This window comes from Neurospora tetrasperma (genome assembly GCF_000213175.1).
Source record: "Neurospora tetrasperma FGSC 2508 unplaced genomic scaffold NEUTE1scaffold_2, whole genome shotgun sequence".
NCBI lineage: Eukaryota > Fungi > Ascomycota > Sordariomycetes > Sordariales > Sordariaceae > Neurospora > Neurospora tetrasperma.
In genome coordinates this window covers 4,310,898-4,332,614 of record NW_009799100.1, presented here as the reverse complement: position 1 = coordinate 4,332,614, position 21,717 = coordinate 4,310,898, and the positions used below count along the sequence as shown (strand labels likewise).

At 50.8% G+C, this 21,717-nt stretch overlaps 5 protein-coding genes across 5 annotated transcripts; all 5 read left to right on the top strand.

The window, feature by feature from the left end:
* Nucleotides 1-236: 236 nt before the first annotated feature.
* NEUTE1DRAFT_94497 (uncharacterized protein) lies at nt 237-2,025 on the top strand (the record flags this gene model as incomplete). Its single annotated transcript, XM_009851576.1, has 2 exons — nt 237-851; nt 927-2,025. 2 exons carry the CDS (start codon nt 329-331, stop codon nt 1,118-1,120), a joined length of 717 nt encoding a protein of 238 aa, XP_009849878.1.
* A 2,167-nt stretch (nt 2,026-4,192) lies between these two features.
* Nucleotides 4,193-5,239, top strand: NEUTE1DRAFT_39488 (uncharacterized protein; the record flags this gene model as incomplete). The annotated part of the gene is made up of 1 exon (XM_009850493.1): nt 4,193-5,239. The coding sequence occupies one exon, from the start codon at nt 4,193-4,195 to the stop codon at nt 5,237-5,239; it is 1,047 nt and encodes a 348-aa protein (XP_009848795.1).
* Nucleotides 5,240-6,180: 941 nt separating this feature from the next.
* Nucleotides 6,181-8,023, top strand: NEUTE1DRAFT_79965 (uncharacterized protein; the record flags this gene model as incomplete). The annotated part of the gene is made up of 3 exons (XM_009851575.1): nt 6,181-6,235; nt 6,406-7,423; nt 7,493-8,023. 3 exons carry the CDS (start codon nt 6,181-6,183, stop codon nt 8,001-8,003), a joined length of 1,584 nt encoding a protein of 527 aa, XP_009849877.1.
* Nucleotides 8,024-10,440: 2,417 nt separating this feature from the next.
* Nucleotides 10,441-10,944, top strand: NEUTE1DRAFT_39302 (uncharacterized protein; the record flags this gene model as incomplete). The annotated part of the gene is made up of 3 exons (XM_009850484.1): nt 10,441-10,538; nt 10,791-10,843; nt 10,904-10,944. The coding sequence occupies 3 exons, from the start codon at nt 10,441-10,443 to the stop codon at nt 10,942-10,944; spliced, it is 192 nt and encodes a 63-aa protein (XP_009848786.1).
* An 8,469-nt stretch (nt 10,945-19,413) lies between these two features.
* NEUTE1DRAFT_79962 (uncharacterized protein) lies at nt 19,414-20,433 on the top strand (the record flags this gene model as incomplete). The annotated part of the gene is made up of 1 exon (XM_009851574.1): nt 19,414-20,433. The coding sequence occupies one exon, from the start codon at nt 19,414-19,416 to the stop codon at nt 20,431-20,433; it is 1,020 nt and encodes a 339-aa protein (XP_009849876.1).
* Between the last annotated feature and the right edge of the window lie 1,284 nt (nt 20,434-21,717).

Below are 21,717 nucleotides of genomic sequence, written 5' to 3'. Positions count from 1 at the left end.
ATGTCTGACATGGTCTTGCCTTGGCTTCTCGTACGCTGGTTGCACAGCACCTACCTAAGTGGTCGACCCCAGCTCAGCTGAGAACTGGAGACAAATCCCCTCCGCGATTCATCGGACTCATCTCGTCATCTCCACCCCCCCCTCGTCCTAGTAGATTACAGACTATCCTCCTCTAGTATCACATACTATCAAACACTATATAAGCATCTGTACATCTTCCAGCAGCCCTTCTGTTTCTAGGTCCCCGCCATCTTCCAAGTCCCCTCATCAACCTCAATCACATCATCCCTTCCATCATTTTTTCTCTTCTTAATCCAAATCAGCAAAGATGTCCTACAACAACTTTGGCGAGCGTGACAGCGAGTTCGGCTCCCAGCGTGGTGAGTTCGGCTCCGAGCGCGAGAATGAGAGACGGGGCGGGTATGGCCAGGGCTCCTCCAACTACGGCTCTGAGGACCGTGACAACGAGTACGGTTCTTCCAACTATGGCTCCAACAACCAGAGCTATAAGAATGACGCCGGCTACAAGGGCAACGCCGATGGTGACGAGCCTTCCCGCTACGGCTCCAGCAACACCTATGGCTCCGAGAATAAGCACAGCGGCTATGGCTCTAGCAACAACAACAACAACAACAGCTACGGCTCTGACAACAAGCAGAACAACTCTTCTGGTGACGGCGGTTTCGTTGGCAAGCTTACTGGTTTCATGGGCGGCTCCCAGAACAAGAACGACAACGACAACCAGCAGCAGTCCTCCAACAACGAATCCAAAGGCGGTTTTATGAACGCCTTCAACAACATGGCCGGTGGTGGTGCCAAGGGTGAGAAGAACGAGGATCTCCTGGACAAGGGTAAGTCAACTCACATTTTTTCACTGATCCCTATCGTGGAACAATACCCTAACCAAATATCTCTTTTCACAACAGGCATCGACTTTGTCCAGGAAAAGTTCCTCGGCCAGGGCCCTCAAAACAACGAGAGCGCCGTCGAGCAGGCTAAGGACAAGATGATTGCCCAGACCATCCGCGATGGCTACAAGAGCTCTACTGGCAATGAGTTCCCTATCAAGAGCAAGGATGACAATAACTCGGGCAACGAGAAGAAGTTTGGTCTTTTCTAAACCGATTAGGTCTTGATGTCCAAGCAAAGGAAAAAGGCATGGTTTGTTTATGGTGATTGGGTTAATACTCTTTGATGGCAGAGAGTGGAAATTAGATACTTGAGTATCGTCACGAGTTTACGACATTTCTAATACCTACCGGAAAGGAGACAAGATAAGTCCCTTAGTTTCTCTCACGTCCCTGAAGTTTCTCTCTCTCTTGATGAACATTGTTTGCGATGTCGAATTGAATTTAGCTCTTGTACTCGTTCCTCGTTCTCTAGTTTATTTCCCGGAGCTATCCGTCCATCATGCCTTCTTAGCTCCACTCCTCTCCTTAGCAGCCGAAGCCGTCGTGGCCATACTAGCCATAAGCTCGGCATTTCTCGCCATCGCCTCAAACCTAATGGCTTCTTTCTCCGTGTAACTCTTGGTCTTGGCGTCGGTCGAAGTCGCCCGCGCGGCAGTGAAGTCGCGAGTGATGTCCCGGAGCTCGGAAGCGTTGGAACGCCAAGAGGCTGCCATTGAGGAGCTGGAGTGTGGGTTGGAACTTGTACTGCAACCAGAGTTAAGGTTGGCAGATTTGGAACGAGAGTTGGAGGAGTTGGAAGAGTTGGAAGAGCTGGGGTTAGATCTGTCGGGGCTGGTGACGTAGAAAGAGAACTCGGGGGCTTTGTGGGGGTGTGGCATTTTTCTGATTGTGTTGTTTTCGAAGACGATGTGAAATCTGTAGACGCGTGGTGTCGAGGGAGTTGTTACGTATAACTGGAGGCATGGGATTGGGTGGGGATGTGAGATCACTTATACTTGTGTCAGTCTGGCGGCATCATTCAAAATTAGAGGCTTTGGGGAAAGGGCCCATGAGGACAGCACGGCTGTGTAGTGGTGTGTTCTTTGTGGCATGATGGCAACATCATTGAGTGGCTAGCGGGCTGGTGACAATCTTCTTTGTGTGGGTGTTTTTGGGGTTTATGGCTTTCTTACCGGGGAAGGCGGATCTTTTCGCGGATCCTTTCCGAGTTTCCTTTTCTTTGTCAGTGGTTCCCCGTTACTGTCACTGCCACTGCTTTCGAGTGGATTTTGCGCTTTGACTGTTGGCCGATGATGCTGCTGGTGTTAAGGAGCCGTGACTTGAAAGGAACATGCCGTTGTAACTGTCGAGTGACTTGGGAACGGGTACACTATCCGGCTTCGAAGTCCATCACCACGTTGACAGCGACTTCTCTACGGAAGACACGAGGGGGACCTGAAACACGAGTCAGTTTCAGTTCCTATAGAGAGGCCTGGTGTAGCTTGCTACTTAGGCCACCAACACAAGATCACGATCTTTGTTCATCATGCACAGCCCACTTAGTCCACAGGTTCAACCTACTACAAGTCTCTGGTGATTCCCGCAAGGATAGTAGTACCTGGATTCGAAGGTCGTTCTATCGTTGTTCGTAGATGCAGGGATCCCAAACAGCCGTTACGAAATGCTGTTTAATATGCAGGTTTGCCGTGGCAGTCTTCAAGTCCCCTGTATGGTATCAGAGGTAAAGCAGGTTGGTGTGGGGGAAGAACGTGTCGGTTCGATTCGATGCGATGCGGCTCGTCCATAAATAAGTGGGATCCCGGGCTCCGGATTGAACTCCGTCGATGCAACGTCCGGTCTCGGAAAGTCCGTCCGAGAACCATCAAGGATGCATGGCCTTTCTTTTGTAAGGCTGAAGGTGCAGTGGCAACACGGGGGAAGGTGGGGAACTCCCCTGTTCCAAGGGAAGGGCGTGTTCGTCGACCTGGAAATCAGGATTCGGAAATGGTTTTGGAAGTCGAGAGATACACTACCTACAAAGCCGTCAAAAGCATTCTGCCCGTGACCACCATATCTGAAACTATCCGTCTCAACTAAGAGCTTTGGAAATCGGACTTGGAATTTTGGTCGCCAAGTCTAGCCCTTCGACGGCGACGAGGCTCATATCAAGCGCTAGAAATTGTAAGCCATTTGCAGGTCCAATGAGCAGTTGGAAGTTATTAGTAAAAAGTGCTTCCAAAAAGGGACTTTGATCAAAAATCAGCCCGTTTCTCTCGAAGTACCTGACACGGACCATATCCCCAAGAAAAATCATTTCCTCTTCTGAGACAAGTCCATTCATTCCAGGTCGACGAACACGCCCTAATAAGCGGTCCGCCTCGAGTCGCTACCTCTACGTACTTAAGGTTATGTGGGGCTCAGCAGCTGGGGGTCAAGGCGTCCAGGTTGGATGGCGGGAAGCAGGACCGCCATGCAGTCGGGTTCCTTGGTGCCTGCTGAGGTGTCACTGGGACCATAGCGATTAGGGCCAATCCTACAGCGGCTGTTTGCCAGTGTTACGTACCTCTACAGGTCAAACCGCAACCGTCAGCCAAACAGCCGGAGCCGGCCCGTCACAGTCAGGTCTTCCCTTGAGGGTTTCCACTTATCTGCGACTCAACAACAGGCAGCCGGACTGGGCCTTTCCCACTTCCATTCTCTTTCTCTTTCTTTTTTTTTTTTTTCTCAGGACTCCGCGCCTCGCCCCTTCGTCCACGCACATCTTGTCAACCCGTCACTGCCTGTCGCTCGCTCGCTCGCTCGCCGTGCTCAACCACAAATCATCGAAAGAACGCTGCCAACAGAATTCTTTTGTCGTTGAAGTCGGAACCAAGGAATTCGATTTCGACCGCTTTCCCGTAGGTTCTGTCGCGCTCGATCTGAAGTCCATCGAAGCATCTGTAATCCCCGACGATAATACCTCCAGCGTACCGACCGTGACCCGACTGTTCTGTTCTGCGGCGACCTCACTCGAGTGCCTCCTCGGACGCCTTCACTGGTAAACCAGAGCAGTCACGCCCAAACTCAGACAAGCCCATTTGCAACAAAGGGCTTTGATCTCTCGTCCAAAGCGACGCACCAAATCCATCGAAATTCGGGCGTCGCGCCACCTTCCCCGCCTTCGACATCTGTTCGACCATTTTTTATTTTCCGGCTTCTGGATCCGCTGCAGAAACTTGAACCCGCAGTTCACCTGGGTCACGACGATTTTCCCATTTCCTCCAGATAGTCCAAATACACAGTACCGTTGAACAACGCCCAAAATGACCGATTTCATTATTCCCAAGCCTCCGCAACAGGAGAAGTTCAAGGAGAATCTCCAGAATCTCCTCATGTGCCCGGAGTGCAAGGAAGATCCGCCTCACCTTGTCGAAGAGTTCTCGTCAGGAGACATGGTTTGCGGCTCCTGCGGTCTTGTGCTGGGCGAGCGCATCATCGATACCCGCTCCGAGTGGCGTACTTTCTCCAACGACGACCAGGGCAACGATGACCCCTCTCGTGTTGGTGATGGCCCCAACCAGCTGATCGATGGTGACCAGCTCCAGACCACTATCGCGTTCGATGGAAAAAACGGCAAGAACCTGTCCCACCTTCAGAACAAGATCACTCAGGATAAGAACTCCAAGCAGCTTATGCAGGCCTATCGCGATATTCAGGGCTTGACAGACAGCATCAATGCTGGTACCCAGGTGGCAAATGCTGCCAAGCACATTTACAAGCTCGTCGAGGACAACAAGGCCCTCAAGGGCAAGTCTCAGGAAGCCATCACCGCTGGCTGCATCTTCATTGCATGCCGCCAAACGGGAGTTCCGCGTACGTTCCGTGAGATCTACAGCCTGACCAAGGTTTCGAAGAAGGAGATTGGTAGGGTTTTCAAGCAGTTGGAATCCTTCCTCCAGAAGATCGGAGGCGAGGAGCATGCAATCACGACCAGCATCCCCACCTTCAACCAGCAATACCAGGGCAAGGGATCTACTACAGCTACCGAGCTTTGCGCTCGTTATTGCAGCAACCTCAACTTCCGCAACTCAGTTGCAGTCGAGGACGTTGCCCGCCAGTTGGCCGACAAGACCAGCACTATTTCGGAGCTGGCTGGCCGTTCTCCCCTTTCCGTTGCCGCTGCGTGTATCTACATGGCATCCCACATCAGGAACGAGTCACGTACGTCCAAGGACATTGCTGCAGTGGCTGGTGTTAGCGACGGAACCGTCAAAACAGCTTATCGTCTCCTCTATAACAAGAAGGACAAGCTGCTTGAGGAGATCTTCCCTGAGGGAGTGCCAAACCTCGACAAGCTTCCTGCGAACTAGGGGCCTCGGGTGCGCGGGTAGTTTGGATAGAGCGTTGGCTCTTGGTGGGCGGCTCCGCTTCTTAATTTCCACGGGACAGAATCGCGGCGTGACAGCATTGCGTTTTCTTAAGCTTGACAGGGTGGTCAGCCTCACTGAGATGACAAGGTTATTCTACTGAGAACGTGGTGGCTTTTGAACTTTGGTTGACGGGCAAAAGACGATCCACAGGCACGTCCGGATTTTCGAGAAGCTTGGAAGCATATTGGTGGTCGGAAGAGAAGCAGGTTATCGTATGCCCAAGATAGGGCTGGTTACTGCGGAGGCTGGTCGCAGTGCGGCAGGACAAACGGGCCTGGCACACTATGAGCATAAAATGGGAAACGAGGTTAGATCGATCAGCTTCTACCTAGGCATATCGGAAGGACATTTGCGGGTTTGAAAGCTGATCTTACCTCGAGGCATTCAGGGGAATTCTTTCGTTACTTGCTATTCGACTTGGGCACCGACAGGGACTTGGGGAATCAAGATAGTTAATACAAGATATCAATACTCCCCATTTGGAAAACATGAGAATGTGTCCATAAGCTGGAATCCAGGACTTCAAAGGGCCCGGGATGACTTACACAGTCAGTACAGTACTTGGTTTGTTTGGTGGGCATTTATTTGGTTGAAGGGCTCTGTCGTCGCACCGTAAAGAAAATCACAGTGCGCTTGATCGATACACTGTACACGCCAAGTGGGTCAATGGGCAGTCGCTTCACAGGCAAACCACCACTGCACTAGCAGGGCACTGACTGCAGCGGCTTCACGTCTCCCACCTCTCAACCGCGTCTCAGTAATTTTGACATCGTCACCTCCAAACCCCAAACGCAACTCGACCGTCCGCCTTACTCTGCGCCTCCACTTCAAACCACAATCACAGCTTATCACCAAGCATACAATACGTTACCTTCGAAATCATGCCTTCCCGGCGATCAGGCCGCGCAGCCGCGAAACGCGCACAGCAGGCCCTCGGTAAGTTACTCGATTTCATCATCGTTTATCATTTGGCATTTCCTCCCTCCCTTTGCCTGCACATTTAAATGTATTCCATACATTGTGATCCACTCCAACGAAAGCAGTTGCCACGCGCAAATCCTTCTATTTCAAACAAGCAGTTGCTTATCAAAGCCATGCACAACCAGAAAGCACCCCAAAGACATTCGAAGGCCTAGACGACGAGGATGAGCCTATGCCCGATGCCGATCAAGACGACGCCGAACCATCACAACGAGACGGAGAGGATGATGTCGAGAAGGATGATGAGTCGGGTGGTGACGGACACGAGGAAGAGGAAGCCCCAGAGGAAGACGAGTCGGGCAAGAGCCCAAGCCCTCCCCCAGAGCCTGTCATCCGTCGCCGACGCTTGGGGCGACCACCCAAGAACCGACCTCCCGACTGGGACACTCTGCCGATCGAACCCCCCAATCGTGATGAAAACGCTCCTCGCCGTCGCGGTCGCGGAGGATGGAGAGGCAGAGGCGGTCGCAAGGGCCAGCATTTCCAACCAACCCAGCAATCCATTGACAAAGATGGTACCGTTCTCGACATTATCAACGACGAGGTGGACCTTCCCGAGGACCCGGAGGGTGAGAAGAAGGTCGATAAGCTAGGAAATCTTCAGGATGGCCGCGAGTATCGTTGCCGCACATTCACCGTCCTCGGCCGTGGAGATCGTCTATACATGCTTTCGACCGAGCCAGCACGTTGTGTCGGCTTCAGAGACTCGTATCTCTTTTTCACGAAACACAGAAAACTCTACAAGATCATCGTTAACGACGAGGAAAAACGGGACATGATCGAGCGAGAAATCATCCCACACAGTTACAAGGGCCGTACGATTGGTATTGTGACAGCACGTTCAGTGTTCCGCGAGTTTGGCGCCCTGATCATTGTCGGCGGACGAAGGATCATTGATGACTACGAAGTCGCCAAGGCGCGTGAGGAGGGTGTCGTTGAGGGCGAGCTCGCCGATCCCAACGATATTTTCGAACCGGGCAAGCCTTACAACAAGAACCAATATGTGGCGTGGCACGGTGCAAGCTCAGTTTATCACTCGAATATACCGTCAGTACCACAGCAAAACGCCAAGGTCGCCCCAACCAAACGACGGGTTGCTGTCAACGACGTTAACTGGCAATTGGAACATGCTCGCGAAGCCAGGTAGGCATTCTATTCTTTGGCAGTTTCCTTGCTACCGGACACAGGAACGCTAACATCTCTTCTACGCAGTAACTTCAACAGCATCCTCACCAGCGTCCGGCGCGCCAACCTTAACGGCGTCTATGACATTCACACTAACCAAATGCACTACCCGCACATCATCCAACCTACACATGCCCGCATCACGCAGGTGGTAGACTCTGAAGACGCCTCGTCTTCGTCCTCAGACCTTCCTCCTGTCAAGCCCTCCATATCCCGCAACTTTCTCATCACCGACGTGGAAATCGAGCTGCCACCCGCTGGCATTTCCCCCGCCGCCTACGAGGTACCCTTCCGTACATCGCCCGCCGATCGGGCTGCCTCCGCGCGTGCCGACTTCCTTGCCCCCTTCAAGGGCTTGAGCGCCGTACCTGACGATATCAGGGATCTGCTGCCCGAGGAATGCAGGAAAGCTTTCGACAGTGCAGTGAAGAATGAGGAGGAGTGGTTCGGCAGGTGGGGTGACGAGAAGGATACGACGTGTCGCCGCGAGCCGGTGATCGATAAGGCTATCGTGCCTTATAGTATGAATATCATGTGAGGAGGCATTGTGGACTTTCGACAGATGTCGCGTTTGAAGACCTGTACACAGACATTAGCTTGTTGTTCTGGTTTGGATACAAGCTTAAAAAACGTGATGACCAATGCTCTATTGCATTTGGTCAGTTCAGGCTCAGCCATTCACCTTCCACTAGTCTAGTAGACTGCATTGGAACTGGTATGGACGTGACGGAGAACCACACTGAAAGGGGTTTTCTGGGGATATCTTTATGCTCTCTGTATTTCACTTTCAAGATGATGAAGGTTAAGGGGCCCGGATGACTTGCGATACGCTCGGGCTGGGAGCAACCGAAAAAGGGACAACTGTAACGAAAAGTGGAAACCAGGTTGGTCGTTGGGGAGGTGGTGCTCATGCATCATTGATTTTCCATTTTGTTTTCTCTACTGGATTCATCTCAATGCTTATCGACGGGTCGAGTATCTGTCAGCTGAGCCATTGTGGGTTAGAGCAAGGGAACGGGGAAGTGTTTGGTAACTTCTTGTCTATTTATAATATACCCAGCTTCTAGACATCTTCTCAAGTTTCTCGGTGTACTTCCCATGGTTTCCATGGCTGCGCTGATCAGGGCGATAGGAGATTGGAGATTGGTGAGTTGAACTTCGTCTCACTCATGAGACAACGACTGAAGCTACTGCTGCTGTCCATATCAACAAGACCAAACCTAGGGCCACATCATCTTATGTTGGGTAATGACGATTCGATTTGAGTGAAGTACACATGGCGCTTTAGCCTCGACTGCTATGACTTCTGCTCCCAACGTTGAGTGTCATGACCCTTTACGCCGTCGGCCAAACGTTCATTCCCACTTCAGCAAGATGCAAGTCTCGTGGATTAATACATTCGTTGACGTACCTACGGTCAGTAGCTAAGGGTTCTCAAGGACACTTGGCTGAAGCAATGGTAACACTTTGGTCCTCATAAACGGTAGACAAAGCGCACTGGTGGGGGATGAATAGTTGGCCTACAAGCAACGAGGAACGCCCGATCGGGTTGCTCATTCATCTTAGGTTAGTCCAGAGCAAGGAGACTCCCGAAGGAAGCGGACCGTTCACGTACGGCGAAGATGGAATTGTATAAACAAACTAGCTGCCCAAGTAAACGTTGCCTGTCCTCCTCTGTGCTCTTCATGTGCAACAGATGAACTGATGTAAAGAACATAACTTGAGTAGCTGAAAGTATATCACCTAGTTTCCGTGGTCATTCATCAGCGGCCTGCTCTTCATTTTCACATTCCTCGGTCTTAGATATTCTATCATCCACAGCTATTGTGCTGACCGACTTTGTCGACCGTCTATTTCGTCCCTCTTTGGTGTGTCAACTTTACTGTAGCTCCAGCTGCGGGCGACTTTGACGATAGTCACTTTTACTCTATGTATAAAGGTATAGGCTGGGTAACTATGTAGATGCACCACTCAGACTCCAAGACTCCAGCTAGCAGGCAACTTTGTTTATAGGACTGAACCGAAAGGAAGGCCTTCATTCCGATTAACACTTTGCTATCAAGGGGATGCAGTAGACAACATTGGACATACGTTCACTGGACCAAGCCAGATTGGATGCCTAGACCATGAAAACTCAAAGCTTTCTGCCTAGGCTAGAGGTACGTAAGCTCTGTGAGGTAGTAGCCAGATGATGACGATATCCGCTTTCCTCGTCGTAGCTGTCACCGCTAGGTAACTATCAAATTGGGATTAATATGACAAGTATCTCGCTGCCTATGATGTGCTTGCCATGTATTTATGTCTTTGGCTTTACTTGGGTCATGATGGGCACAACTCGACCGCTCTGGATCTTACCAAACACCTAGCCTAGGGTAACACTCAACTATCCAGTGTCAGCCTAGCCATTTACACCCGTGAAATCTCATGTGCAGTAAGACACACATGAGAATGTCCTCGTTAGAGGTGTGGTGTTATTACCTACCTGGACAGTTCCACCAACCCTTCTGGAGGGAAAGCGGCTAGCTAGTCAATGTTCCCTGGTACACTACCGTGTGACCGGTAGCGAGTAAGTGTCATCTGGCAGGCGAGTATTGAATATCATTTCATTTGGGTCATCGTCAGTTGCGGGAAAATTTTCATTTCTTCGGTGTGATAGAGCTCTCTGCCAGTGCATTGACGTAGAGAGATGGAATGATAAAAGATCTCGATGACGGACAACAAACCATACAGACAACCTGGAACCGGACCGATTCAGAAAAAGTAGTTCCTGAATGAGGGTTTCGGGGGTGTCAATTTAGGGAATACCTGCCCACATTGCCTTTTCTATGTCATTTACTCCAGGTAATCTTAACCGAGCCGAACAGGAACATGCGGTTTGTTGTTGAAATGATCCGATATGGTACATTTCTTCGAGCTTCACCTGAGTTGACTTTGGGGGAGACTTGGCAGGTCCGCTCCGGTCTCCGGAACGGGCAATGTATGGCCGTACCGGTGAATTTGTGCACATGAACGACCTTGAATTATCCTCGAAAGAAAAATCACCGATGATGGGCGAAACAGTGGATCCCCAAGCGTATGTATCACGAACTCGGCCACGCTCGTCATAGCAGTTCGAATGTGTTTTCCTAAAATCGAAAGCCATCTTTTTCATCTTGGCAAACTGGGAAATTGAGTTTGCCACTCGAAGACGATAGAAGTCGAATACGTAGGTCGGTTCGCAGGGTGGGATTTGGTTACTACCGGAACGTGGTTGAGCAACTATACCTTCTCCCATCGTGAAGATATCCGAGCTTGGGCCGGTTTGTGAAACGATGTACTATGGTAGATCAAGGCCAGAAGAGCTTCCCAAATTGTGTCACATCAAGAGTCGTAATCGATGTACGTAACTGTGTGAGTCAATGTACACTAACAGTTGCAAGGCGTTACTTTGTTGATCAGCTCGTCGGTCTCCTCAGTATACCTCACCTTGCAGAGAGTGAGTGCTTGCAAGCTGTCGACGTCTGGCCACGAGGGGAAGAAATAAATTATTATTGCCTACCGTGCCTGCCATCACAACAGGGGCGACGATTACATTCGTGGGGAGAAAAATAAATACATCCAGGGACTACACGTGTACCATGGCATACCTACTCTTCCAGATCAGCATTGTAGAAGGGTCAAGAAAAAGGAAAGGGTTCTGACAAGGACTGCATTACCCCCCCCCTCCGGAAATGGGGTGCGCGGAACCGATACCAGATTTGGTGAGAATTGCAGCCATTCCTGTTAGTGACTCGCCTATCCCATTTCACGGTCACCTACCCTCCTACCACGTCTCTCCCTTGCCCTGCGGGAAGATGCTTCTAGATTGGTCCGCCATTCCAAGACACACACAACGTGGGAAATGAGAGATCAGCTCAACCATCGACCGTTTTGTGCTCCAACACCAAGACATGAGGGTTCTTATGTCTTGCCTGCCGCCTTGGCTAATAGCCTGAACTGGCCCGACTTGTAATTCGATATCTCATGTTGATTACGCCATGAGTTTGGGAATAGGCATCGTCAGCACTGCCTCGTCCCCTTCAATAATGCTGTCAAGTAACGGGTCCAAGGAGGATCACGGTTCCATGACACACCTCTGGATATGTACCCAGCGGATTTTCAAAGGTCAAGTCCCCTGATTTGGTACTAACTCGCTGGTCCCTATCCGCCTGCGGCGTTCCTCGAACGTAATGTAACGTCTACCTACGCAGAAGAGGGGACAAGGATGCCAGGCAGAGAGAAGCCCTCAAAAAGTCAAGCTGCCAGTGATGAAGAGGGTATTGAATTGTGAAGTACCTGCGTGCAAAGCGGAGGAGGAGGGACCTTGATCCGCGCCATCTGGCCTATGATGGTACACATCCCTCTGCAATGCATGTACATAGTGTAGGGTTGGAGGAATGAGTTTACCTTTCCACCTTTGCGCCGTGACTTCCAGATTGCAGGCGATGGAAGCGCCCGATATGACCCCTTCCATGCTACGTAGCAGCGAACTGTGTTTTGTCGGCTGCAGGAGACTCGTACACTGAATTCCCTCCCCCACTTGGACGCCTGGTGGGTTTCTCTAAGTGGTCACCTCATACATATCTGATTCATGTCAACCAACCAAGACCCTTTTGCTTGACTGCCGTTCGCAAGCAAAAAAGTCTTGCTAGCCACGAGGGTACGCAGCAGCCTCGAAAGGGATTAACACATTCGCAGCGAGGCTGTTCGTCTGCAGTACCTAGTACGTAGCGTAAAGTTACAATTTCCCACACAGCGGAAACGTGGGCGTGAAAGAGGTGGCTGCTGATGAAGCTCCTTCCAACTCGGGGTGGGAAGAAGGGCCAGTCCAAGCCATGTCGTGGTGGTGGTGGAGATGATGCCAGTAAGACGGCTATCACATGATGATCACGGACCGGACGGAGACGTCTTCTTGTTGGGAAACCCGAGATTGATAATGTGCGCTACGGCAGGCCACCAGAGTGGTCCACACACAGAGTGTCGTTGACGCACATGGAGGCATCAGGGTCATCTTCTGCCATGTTGTATCGGCCTGTTTTTGGGAAAGAAGAGAAAAAGAGAAAAAAAAAAAAAACTTTCTTCACATCATCGACCAGGTATAACCCGGAATTTCAGGGATTGCCCGGGGGGCCTGGGGTAAAGATGGAGAAAAAGAAGAGATTGCGGCATATAATTTTTTTCTTCAGAGCTTCCTCCCGAGGACCCGATCAAAATCAAAAGCCTCTCGACACGCTACTGTAGCTTCATTTCCTTCGACAGAGTCGCATCTCCGCTTTCCTCTTGGTGAAGGGTTCCTTGTTTCTGCCCAAACCCACCACACCAACGCCGATTCTGGCCAGGTACTGTAACTAGTGTACATACGTACCTCTGAAGAGTTGCTCGTCCGATGAATCCCCCCAAGGACACGGGCGCTCTGATGATGAGCACAAGAGTGACAGCAGTGCCACTTTGTGCTAGAAGGACGTGCGCAGGGAGACCGGCAGCCACCAAACTCGGACACTCGGGGCACACTCTCAGGGCCGGAGAATACTCCGATGAATCTGCAAACGGAAACTTCCGGGCGGAGACGGACGCGGCGTGCAAAGCTCTCAACTTGGACCTCCGGACCAGACCACAAGGGCAGGGGACATTGACGACGACGACACGACAGACGACACGACAATGATTCGTCTTGGCCTATTTTTTTTCGTTCTTTTTTTCTTTTTTTCCCTGGATACGCCCGGTTGGAAAAAGTGCGTCTCGATTCCCCAAAGTGCATCTTCGAAACTGCACACGCCCCCTCCCCGCACCGAGCGCTTTCAATGATTCCGTTGCTTATCGACAACGCCCAAGCATGGTCGCTAGATTTTATAAGCATGTGATCGTTCTGACTGTTGTGAAGCTCCGCGGTGTGTTTTATTGAAGAGCAGTCGATAGGTAGTCTCGAGGCCGCCGCGAATGATGGATATTCAACTCTCGGATTGAATTCTGCCTTTTGGAGCGTCATAATATGAGGGTGGTTTCGGCTGGTTTTTACAGGGTTGAATAGGACAAGGGGACGTCACCATCCAGACCATCACCCACACTCGTCTGGTGTTGGGCACGTGAGGCTATGGTCCCGTCATCGCAGTGAAGACTGAGACCACCCAGTGCTTGCACAGCCAATGACATGATGCACCTCCATCACTGACCTAGAGTTCATCCGGGGGTCTCGGGGTGCTGAAAGAGTTGCTCAACGCCAACGGTTGCAAAGTGAGAATTGTAGTGTAGTGTAGTGTGCAATTTGGAGTGGATAACGTGGCTGCTCTCCAGCAAATGATTAAGCAGCAAGAAAGTCACTCAGAGCCAACTGAGGGTTGCGTTCTGACAACAATGACAGTCATGCATCGTCTGTGCCGCCGCCGCCGGATACCACGTTGTGTAGATTTATTTCCTCTTGAAGAGGCAGAATAGCTCTCGGGCGCATCGTTGACTGTTGATATGGGTTGCAAAGTGCTCAGTGCCTTTGCGTTCCCGGGTGTATGCGATTATATACGAGTGTTGTGCCTGAGTCCTTAATTGCCTGTGCTGCCGACTCTTCACCGTCAAAAAGATTCGAGTTCGGCCAAGCTAGAACGACGAGTTCGAATGATTGACAGCATATGTAATAGCTCTCGGTCTGGTGATTTTACCACGGGCAACTTTGCTGCTTCTTTTTTAGCAGCTCTGGCAGCGCCGTAAAAGACGATGACGGTCATGTCTATACACTTTTTTTTTTTTTTTTTCTCCTCTTGTTTTGGGTTCATGTTGTAGGCTGAACTTACAACACTGCCGGCATCTACTTTATTAGCGTGGTACCGCCACCTCACAATATTTGAATGGCTGATAGTGGGCACACCAATCATCTGCTGTAGGAAAAATAGAGTAACCGCCACTTGCAAAGTTCACCGCGCTAACAAAGCGAATGCCTGCAGAGGTCTACTGCGTACTATGTATGCCCTTGTGACCTACATAGCAGCTATCTGGCGATCAGAGCCACTTCTCCCATACACTACACTGCATTACATTTCATTACTACTGCGTAGTTTGTTTGATAGCGCGGTAACTTTACGACAGAGGTCTACAAAGATCCATAGAAGAATGACGGGAAATCCATTGTCAAACGAAAAGTTGGGTAACGTATAACGCGTCCAAATATATCTGGTTGATACAAGCAGTTTGGTAGAGTGGTAGTTGAGTTGCGTAGTGTAGAGTGCGTGTTGAAGTCTCGCGCTAACGAACAAAACCAGGGGTGAACTGCAATCACCAAGTCGATCTTGATGTGAACATTATTCCTGACTCACTGGTGTGGTGTGAGGTGTGTTGACTGTTGAAGAAAGCGAATCGAAAAGGCTGGAAGGCGTCCCCACTTGTAGCGTAAATGTTCGGCTATGGCCATTCAGAAGTGAGGAAAAGAAAAAGAGCCGGCCGAGACGAATAGAGGCACAGAGAGTCCGGGCAGTTAGCGGAGCTATCGGCCCTTGACCGCTTCTCACAAGATCTCTGGTGCCATTGAGAGCCATGGTGGACGCTGTGCTTTCCTTGTGCAATCCGCTTATGTCTCGCCACAAGGGGGCGCATCCGGAAACTGGGTCAACGCCATTCTCAATGGACATGGGTGTCCCGAGGGGCTGGAGGATTTGGAGAAGTCCCCTGACAAGCCTGCGACTGGCCTTTCCTGGTCTGTTGTCTTCACATTCGAAATGAAAGCCGGTTCCATGACTCGTGCCGGAGAGACGGGTCGTGGTCGTGATGGCCCGGCCCTGAGAATGAGCCACGGTGCCCATGGCTCACCAGTAGTGTACACTACTTATAGATATCATGGTATGGCTATATTTTGGCAGTAATTTGGTCACTGCTCGGTACTCTGACGTCCAAGGACAACCACAGCAGAGAAATCTACTCTGCTTGTAAGGTAGCTCCCGGTTCACGGCGGCGATGATGGAAGAGTTTGGCATACCTCTGTGGGTCTCACACTGCGGATTCAACTCCATTCCGAGGTTAGTCTCGAGTCCAGGCGACCCTGAACCCTGACCAGGCTCTGCGCTGCCCGTGTTCCTGGAAGCGTGTGAAAGTGAGACATGCCTGGTCTTCCTTCGTCAAAGCCAATGTGGGTGGCCTCGGATAGACACAGTGGGCGTAGTGGGCGTGGGTTGGTGGTGGTGTCGGCGCCCAGCGAGCCCAGCCAGTGTAAGGCCAAGCTATCTGAAGATCCCCGTCCCGATGTGGCATTTGGTGGTATTTTTGGACATCAACAGACTCTGGATAGCCAACCTACCATTGTAGGGACATCCACGAGGTCGTGAACCCTTTCTTTTCGAACCGCTTGGATGACTCGTTCTGGTCATCACCGTTGGACAGGCGTTGCAGATGGCCGCCTGAAACGATCGAAATCCAAGTGCTCTAATGAAGGCACTACGGCAGGTGGTGAGAGAGAAGGCAGCCTGTAAATTGCGGAGGACTGAATCCGCTCCACGACGGGGAGAAACCATTTTCGGGTTTAGTAGCACCGTTGATAATTTGGAGGTACTTAGGTACGCTACTCATCTTCAAGCGACAATCGCGGCATGATCACCCTCAAACGAGGGCGGAATCCGAAGAGGGGGGTTGCGCATGCCGTGCTCGGTGTATCACAGCACTTGTGCCCTATAGGAAATAGGAAGGAGCAAGGCACAAACTCTCAAAGGTGCTCCAAGCAGAATGACTGACTGACTGCCTGTATGCTCTTTGGAATACGCGCCGGGTAGTACGCAGGACGACCACAATCATCAAAACTGAATCCAACGAGTACAGAGTTGCAATGGAAACAACATCCAAACGCATATGGAATGGATGCGAAATTGTTCCAGAAACTCCTGTCCTCACCTCATCAAATATTGACATTGACATTTGCACACGGCAATGCGTGTCCTGCGGAATATGTAGCCAGAGCTGGAGAATAAAGTTGAAAGCCCGGGCAGACGCGAAATTGATAGGGCGATACTCTGGACCAAGGTATATGTCCTGGCTTGACATGTCTCCTCGTGGATACCCTGGTGCAATCTGAAATTGGCGAGACGCTGACATGTCAGTTAGCCCCCACCCAGGGCAGTCACTGAACAACGTGCAGACCATGTCAATTGCAGTGTCGGTCATGGAGTTCCATCCTACTGTCGGTCCTGAGCAATCATCAAATTTCGTACCAGACTTGTTACAATTTCAGTAAATGATAACAGTAGCGAAGGACCGGATTTTGCAGATTGCCCCCCACGATGGGACGACGGCTTTGCATCGTTTCTTGGGGTTTTATGTAGTATCGGTATTACGTATTCGAACACATTCGCCACGGTGTTGTTGGGATCGTACACGTGTAGTATGTAAACACTAGTGTAGTGTAGTGTAGTGAACGCGGCAGAGGACAGACGTCACAGGCCGTTCAACCTGAAGTCAGGTACCTGGGCTTTCGCTGGGCTCCTGGGCTGCTGGGGAAAAACACAGACGCAACGCACATGTGGAAAGACAGAAGGCAAATCTAATCAAGCCCGAATAACCGTGTCTCGGATGTTACCTTTTGACATTGATCGCATGAATGACCGCATTGTACAAGCCATGTTTTGTTAGTAGGTAACATGTCAACACAATCAGATCGACCTTTGGCTCTAGTGTAGTCATTTCAGCAGACATTGCCTGCCTTTTTGGAAGCAGCGGGAATGGGACTTCTTCCGTTGCAGCACCTTCCACTCCTTCGCAACTTCGCTATTTTCCAGCAGGCAGTTGTAATTGTGACCAACGGCAGGTGCTCGTCGCTTTTGTCTCTCTTTCCCTTGCGAGGTCCGGCTTGTCTTGGCGCCTCTCCTGCCGCACACCTAGAGTACTCGCCGTGAAATTTTCATCGGTGCCATCGTTCGCTTGTCTGGGAAGGGCCGTCGAAAAAGGACATGATCTGGTCGACGCGAACCCTGGTCATTTCCGTCATTGTCGTACCAAATTGGCTGCGCTGGAAGCTACCTACAGTACCTACAGATGCACACTCTATCCCATCTCGGTCCAGAGGACAGGGCACGCACCTCCACGATGCACTGCGATGCACTTCGGTCGATTTTTACGGTGCAGTGGTAATCAGTAAGTACTGTGTATCCGAGGCCGTGTAATGTAGTGTAGAGATTCCCACGCAAGTGGTTAGGTTGAGATCTACGGCGGCATGCAGTTGTTTGAGCAGAGGCCCGCGAGATCTTAAGCTTGAGTAGGTACTTGGATCCCATTTCCAAGAGGTCATCACTGTGGCGGTTTCAAAACTATCCCACCATCTTGTGGTCAGCTCAGTTGCGGCGTGACGGTCTCCCGACTTTCACCTGCAGTGCCTACCTACACTACCTCTGTGCATCTGCACTACGAGTGTGCCGGGTTTTGCGGGCACGCAGGAGGTAACAGCAACGAAGTGGAGGTACGGTACTGTATCGAGATCCATCCAGATTACACTGTGGTGTGGTTCCCGTCTGCTCCGTCTGCTTTCCATCCATTCTGCTTGACTAGCGCATCTGCCGAACGGACCACTCAAGCGTTGTTCTTTTTCATCCTTTTGCCGGGTCTTCACTGCTCCACTCGCCCAACGCTTTTGCCATCCACTTTGGCAGCGGATCTGTCGTCGCCCTCGTTCGCCTCTCTCTTTGGCTCCTGATGACATGTGCACGAGCCACTGTGGATCACGACTAGCGTCTGGCGTCTTGTCAAAGGCAGTTCTGGCAGGCCATTCACTTCAATTTTACCACCTCGCAGCCGGCCCCGTCGCGCGCAGGTTTGAAGGTTTCGATCCAGTTAGTCAGTCGCAGTCGCACTCTTGTCGCAACTGAACGAGTCGACCCGGGCAGTGCACTGACCATCTAACCCCCCCGGTCTAGCGCCCGTCTTTCTCAACCTTTCATTCACGATTCTTTTCTTCCTCTTCCACCTCTCTCTCTTCCTCTCTTCTCGTCGTCGTCACGCCGTACTTCACGTCTCTTTTTTCTTCCCTCCTCCCCTCCATCGCTGCCGAATCCGCCGGGGATCCCGCATACCGACGAGCGACCAATTCAGTTTTGCGTCGTTCAAGAGAGGATTTGGGTGCATTTCAACTCTTCGCTGTTTTGGGTCGAATAACGAAGAGGCGCCTTTGCAGGAGTGGTTTTTTTTACGGCCAGGGTGCGCTCTCAGTGTTTTGCCAGTACTAGTGGTATCCAGACCCTCGACGTCAGACTCAGCACGGCATCATCGGACAAGTCGACAAGATCACCCATCATCACTGGAGGACATTGTCACGCCGTCACCGACCTCACCTTAAGATCACAACGACGGTACCTGTCATCTTCACGTCCGACTTCGTCTTCACAGGTTAGTGTCTACATTTGTTCTCCAAGAAGTCCAGTTTTTGGTCTTCTTCTGCCGCCGAACTTCAATTTGGAGTCCGCTTCACGCCGTCCCCTACCACGATTACACACTTTTCCACCAAATGCAACTTGGCCATGGAAAACTAACTTTGCCTCGAATAGCTCCTACACATTCTCTTTTCAACGAGACCTAATATTCCGGCATCTTGCATACCGGATACAGACCCCTTGAGTCCAGAGATTTTTTTCGGCCTTGTTGATTGGATCACGACGACTTCTCCTTTGCTTCGCGAACAAAAAGGTCTCTCACTAGGGATCACTTGTTGGCTGCGGGCATTTTCTTTGCGACGACTCAAAACAGTCTGGTTTTCTTTGAACTGATTTCTCACGACCCTTTCGACGACTTATGGCCAGACTGTCCCACTAGATCTCGATCATTCTCAGCATTTCGAGATCCTCTCCCCTTTTGAGCCTTGGGATTTTATCCGGCTAGTGATATCTCCGTTATATCCAAGCTCTGATCCCGGATCCGTCCATCTTTCAACGCATTCTCACTTTCAAACTCAGATTTTCTGACTACCAACCGCCAAGATGCCCGGAGGTGTTTGCGCCGTTCTCGACTACGAGGTCGAGTTGATGGCCGATTATGTTTCTGAAATGGCTACTCGAATTGTCATGCCGCAAAACGCCGTCAACACCGCCTTCAGGAAGTTTGTGTCACAGATTCTCACTTCCACTCGGCTCCCCAGCACTACCATCCTTCTCGGCATGAACTACCTTGCCAAGCGCGTCAACATGATGAAGGCTAACGGCCAGACCACCCATTCCGAAGGTCAAATCTGGCGCATGTTGACCATCTCACTTTTGCTTGGAAGCAAGTTTCTGGACGATAACACTTTTCAGAACAAGTCCTGGTCCGAAGTGAGCGGGATTCCCGTCAAGGAGCTCAACACTCTGGAATATGAGTGGCTCGGTGTGATTGGCTGGCGGCTGTATGTCAACCTCGATGAGAGTGAGGATTACAATGCCTGGCTGGCAAACTGGAAGGAATGGTTGGAGGCGAAGAAGTTGCAACAAGCTCAGGCCAACCGCGAACGCTTGGCCTCCCTTGTGCCTCCTATCAAGACCGACATTTCCCGATCTCGGTTCTCCTCGGCTTGGGAGCAGAAGCAGATTGCCGAGTATGAGAAGCTATCGAGCATCAAGCGCAGCCAAACCACTCACGTTGCTTATTCTCGCCACGAGCAGTCCGTGTGGGGTCATTGGTCGCAGCAACAGGCGCCGTTGACGCCTCCCGACTCTGGATACGGAACGCCCGAGTATGTCAACTCGGCGACATCGGTCAATTCCCACTACAACGAGTGGTTCGATAGTGCGGTTAGGGACCATTGCCAGGCCTCTCGGCAATACCAGCAGCCTGCGTCATATAACTCGTTCTATCGCGGCCTGTCCAATCGTCACCAGAACAGCACTTCGGGGTACTGGAACTACACCCACAATGTTTGGGAGCATTCCCTTTCCGGTGATTGCAACTGCGCTACTTGTGCTGCTACGGACAACTCGCCTCCATACTTCATGGGTCACACCTACGGACAGCCGGTTGTTGGCTAAATAGCCAAGGACACTTGCGACACGGTTTCGACGATGCCACGAGTTTTGGCGTTTTGAGTGATTATACAACATCCGCAGCCTTTCATCCAAGGCTGTGCTTTCTCACTGCATTTTCATCTGGTGCAGGTTCCTTTACAGGCACATGAGAGAATTGATACATTGCATTCAGATACCCCGATCGACGAATGGACCGGTTCGTTTGAAAAGCCCAGAAGACCAGACTCCTCCAGATTCTGTTCCTAGCGAAATTCCCACCTTTGCTCGCTCCATCTCGCATGCTTGAGCGGAGAAGCATTGCTACGGCATGGGATGGGCAGCCGCAACGTATTTACATACGCGGGATACAAACTTTCACGCTTCCATTCGTCATTGATTAATGACTTTCGTTTTCTTCCTCGGTATATGGTTCGGTAATATTCATAAACCGGCGTTCTTGGATTCCTAAATCACGGGCTTTGTTCAAATTCGGCATAGATTCAACAAAAGTTTTTCATCTTTTCTTCCAATACACAAGACGGGCGGTTTGCTTCCGCATCGACAGCCACCTTTTTTTCCCCGGCCCATCAGCGTCGACTCGGGTTGCGAGATTCAGCATACACTGAAATCAACGACATATTCGCATCAATGGGTTATACCTGTTCGAGAGATGCGATGTGGTCGATGTCGCGACAGCCCACAACAAGCATTGCCCGACTTGTTTCAGCTTGAGTAGCTGACATCACCTTGGGTCGAAGTCACTTGCACTCGCTGGTTATTTATGGTTTTCTTCCTGGTTCTTTGCGTTTTCTGCATTCACAAAAAGGGTCGTCTGGTCCACCGCAGCTGGTCAGTTACATAAGAAGGCCATTCTTCGCGCGGCGTCACCTATCAAAAGTACATTCGAGGCCTTACATATATCAAAAAAGTTCGGAGGTGGGCATGGTACAATTCTTTTTTTCTACTTCTTCTTTCCGTTTCTTCTTGCCCATCAGGGTTTGGTGCGTTTACAGGATTGGGGTTCATGAGGTCGGAAAAATCAAGATGAGGCTGCTTTGCATTTTTGCGGAAAAAAGGGGGCTCGATTGCTGTTTTATTCTTGTGTGTCGTTTTCTACGTTCAACACCACATTCTGGGTTGCACGTCGAGTCATTTATCGCTGCATGTCAAGGGTGGCCCAAAGACTTGCCTTCTGTCGATACTCGGCGAACACCTGGACAGCGTTTACGTTGTCTTTCTATTTACCATGACTATGGACTTAGATGGTGGCTGTTTTCTTTGACTTTGGTGTTTTTTTTTCTTTGTTTT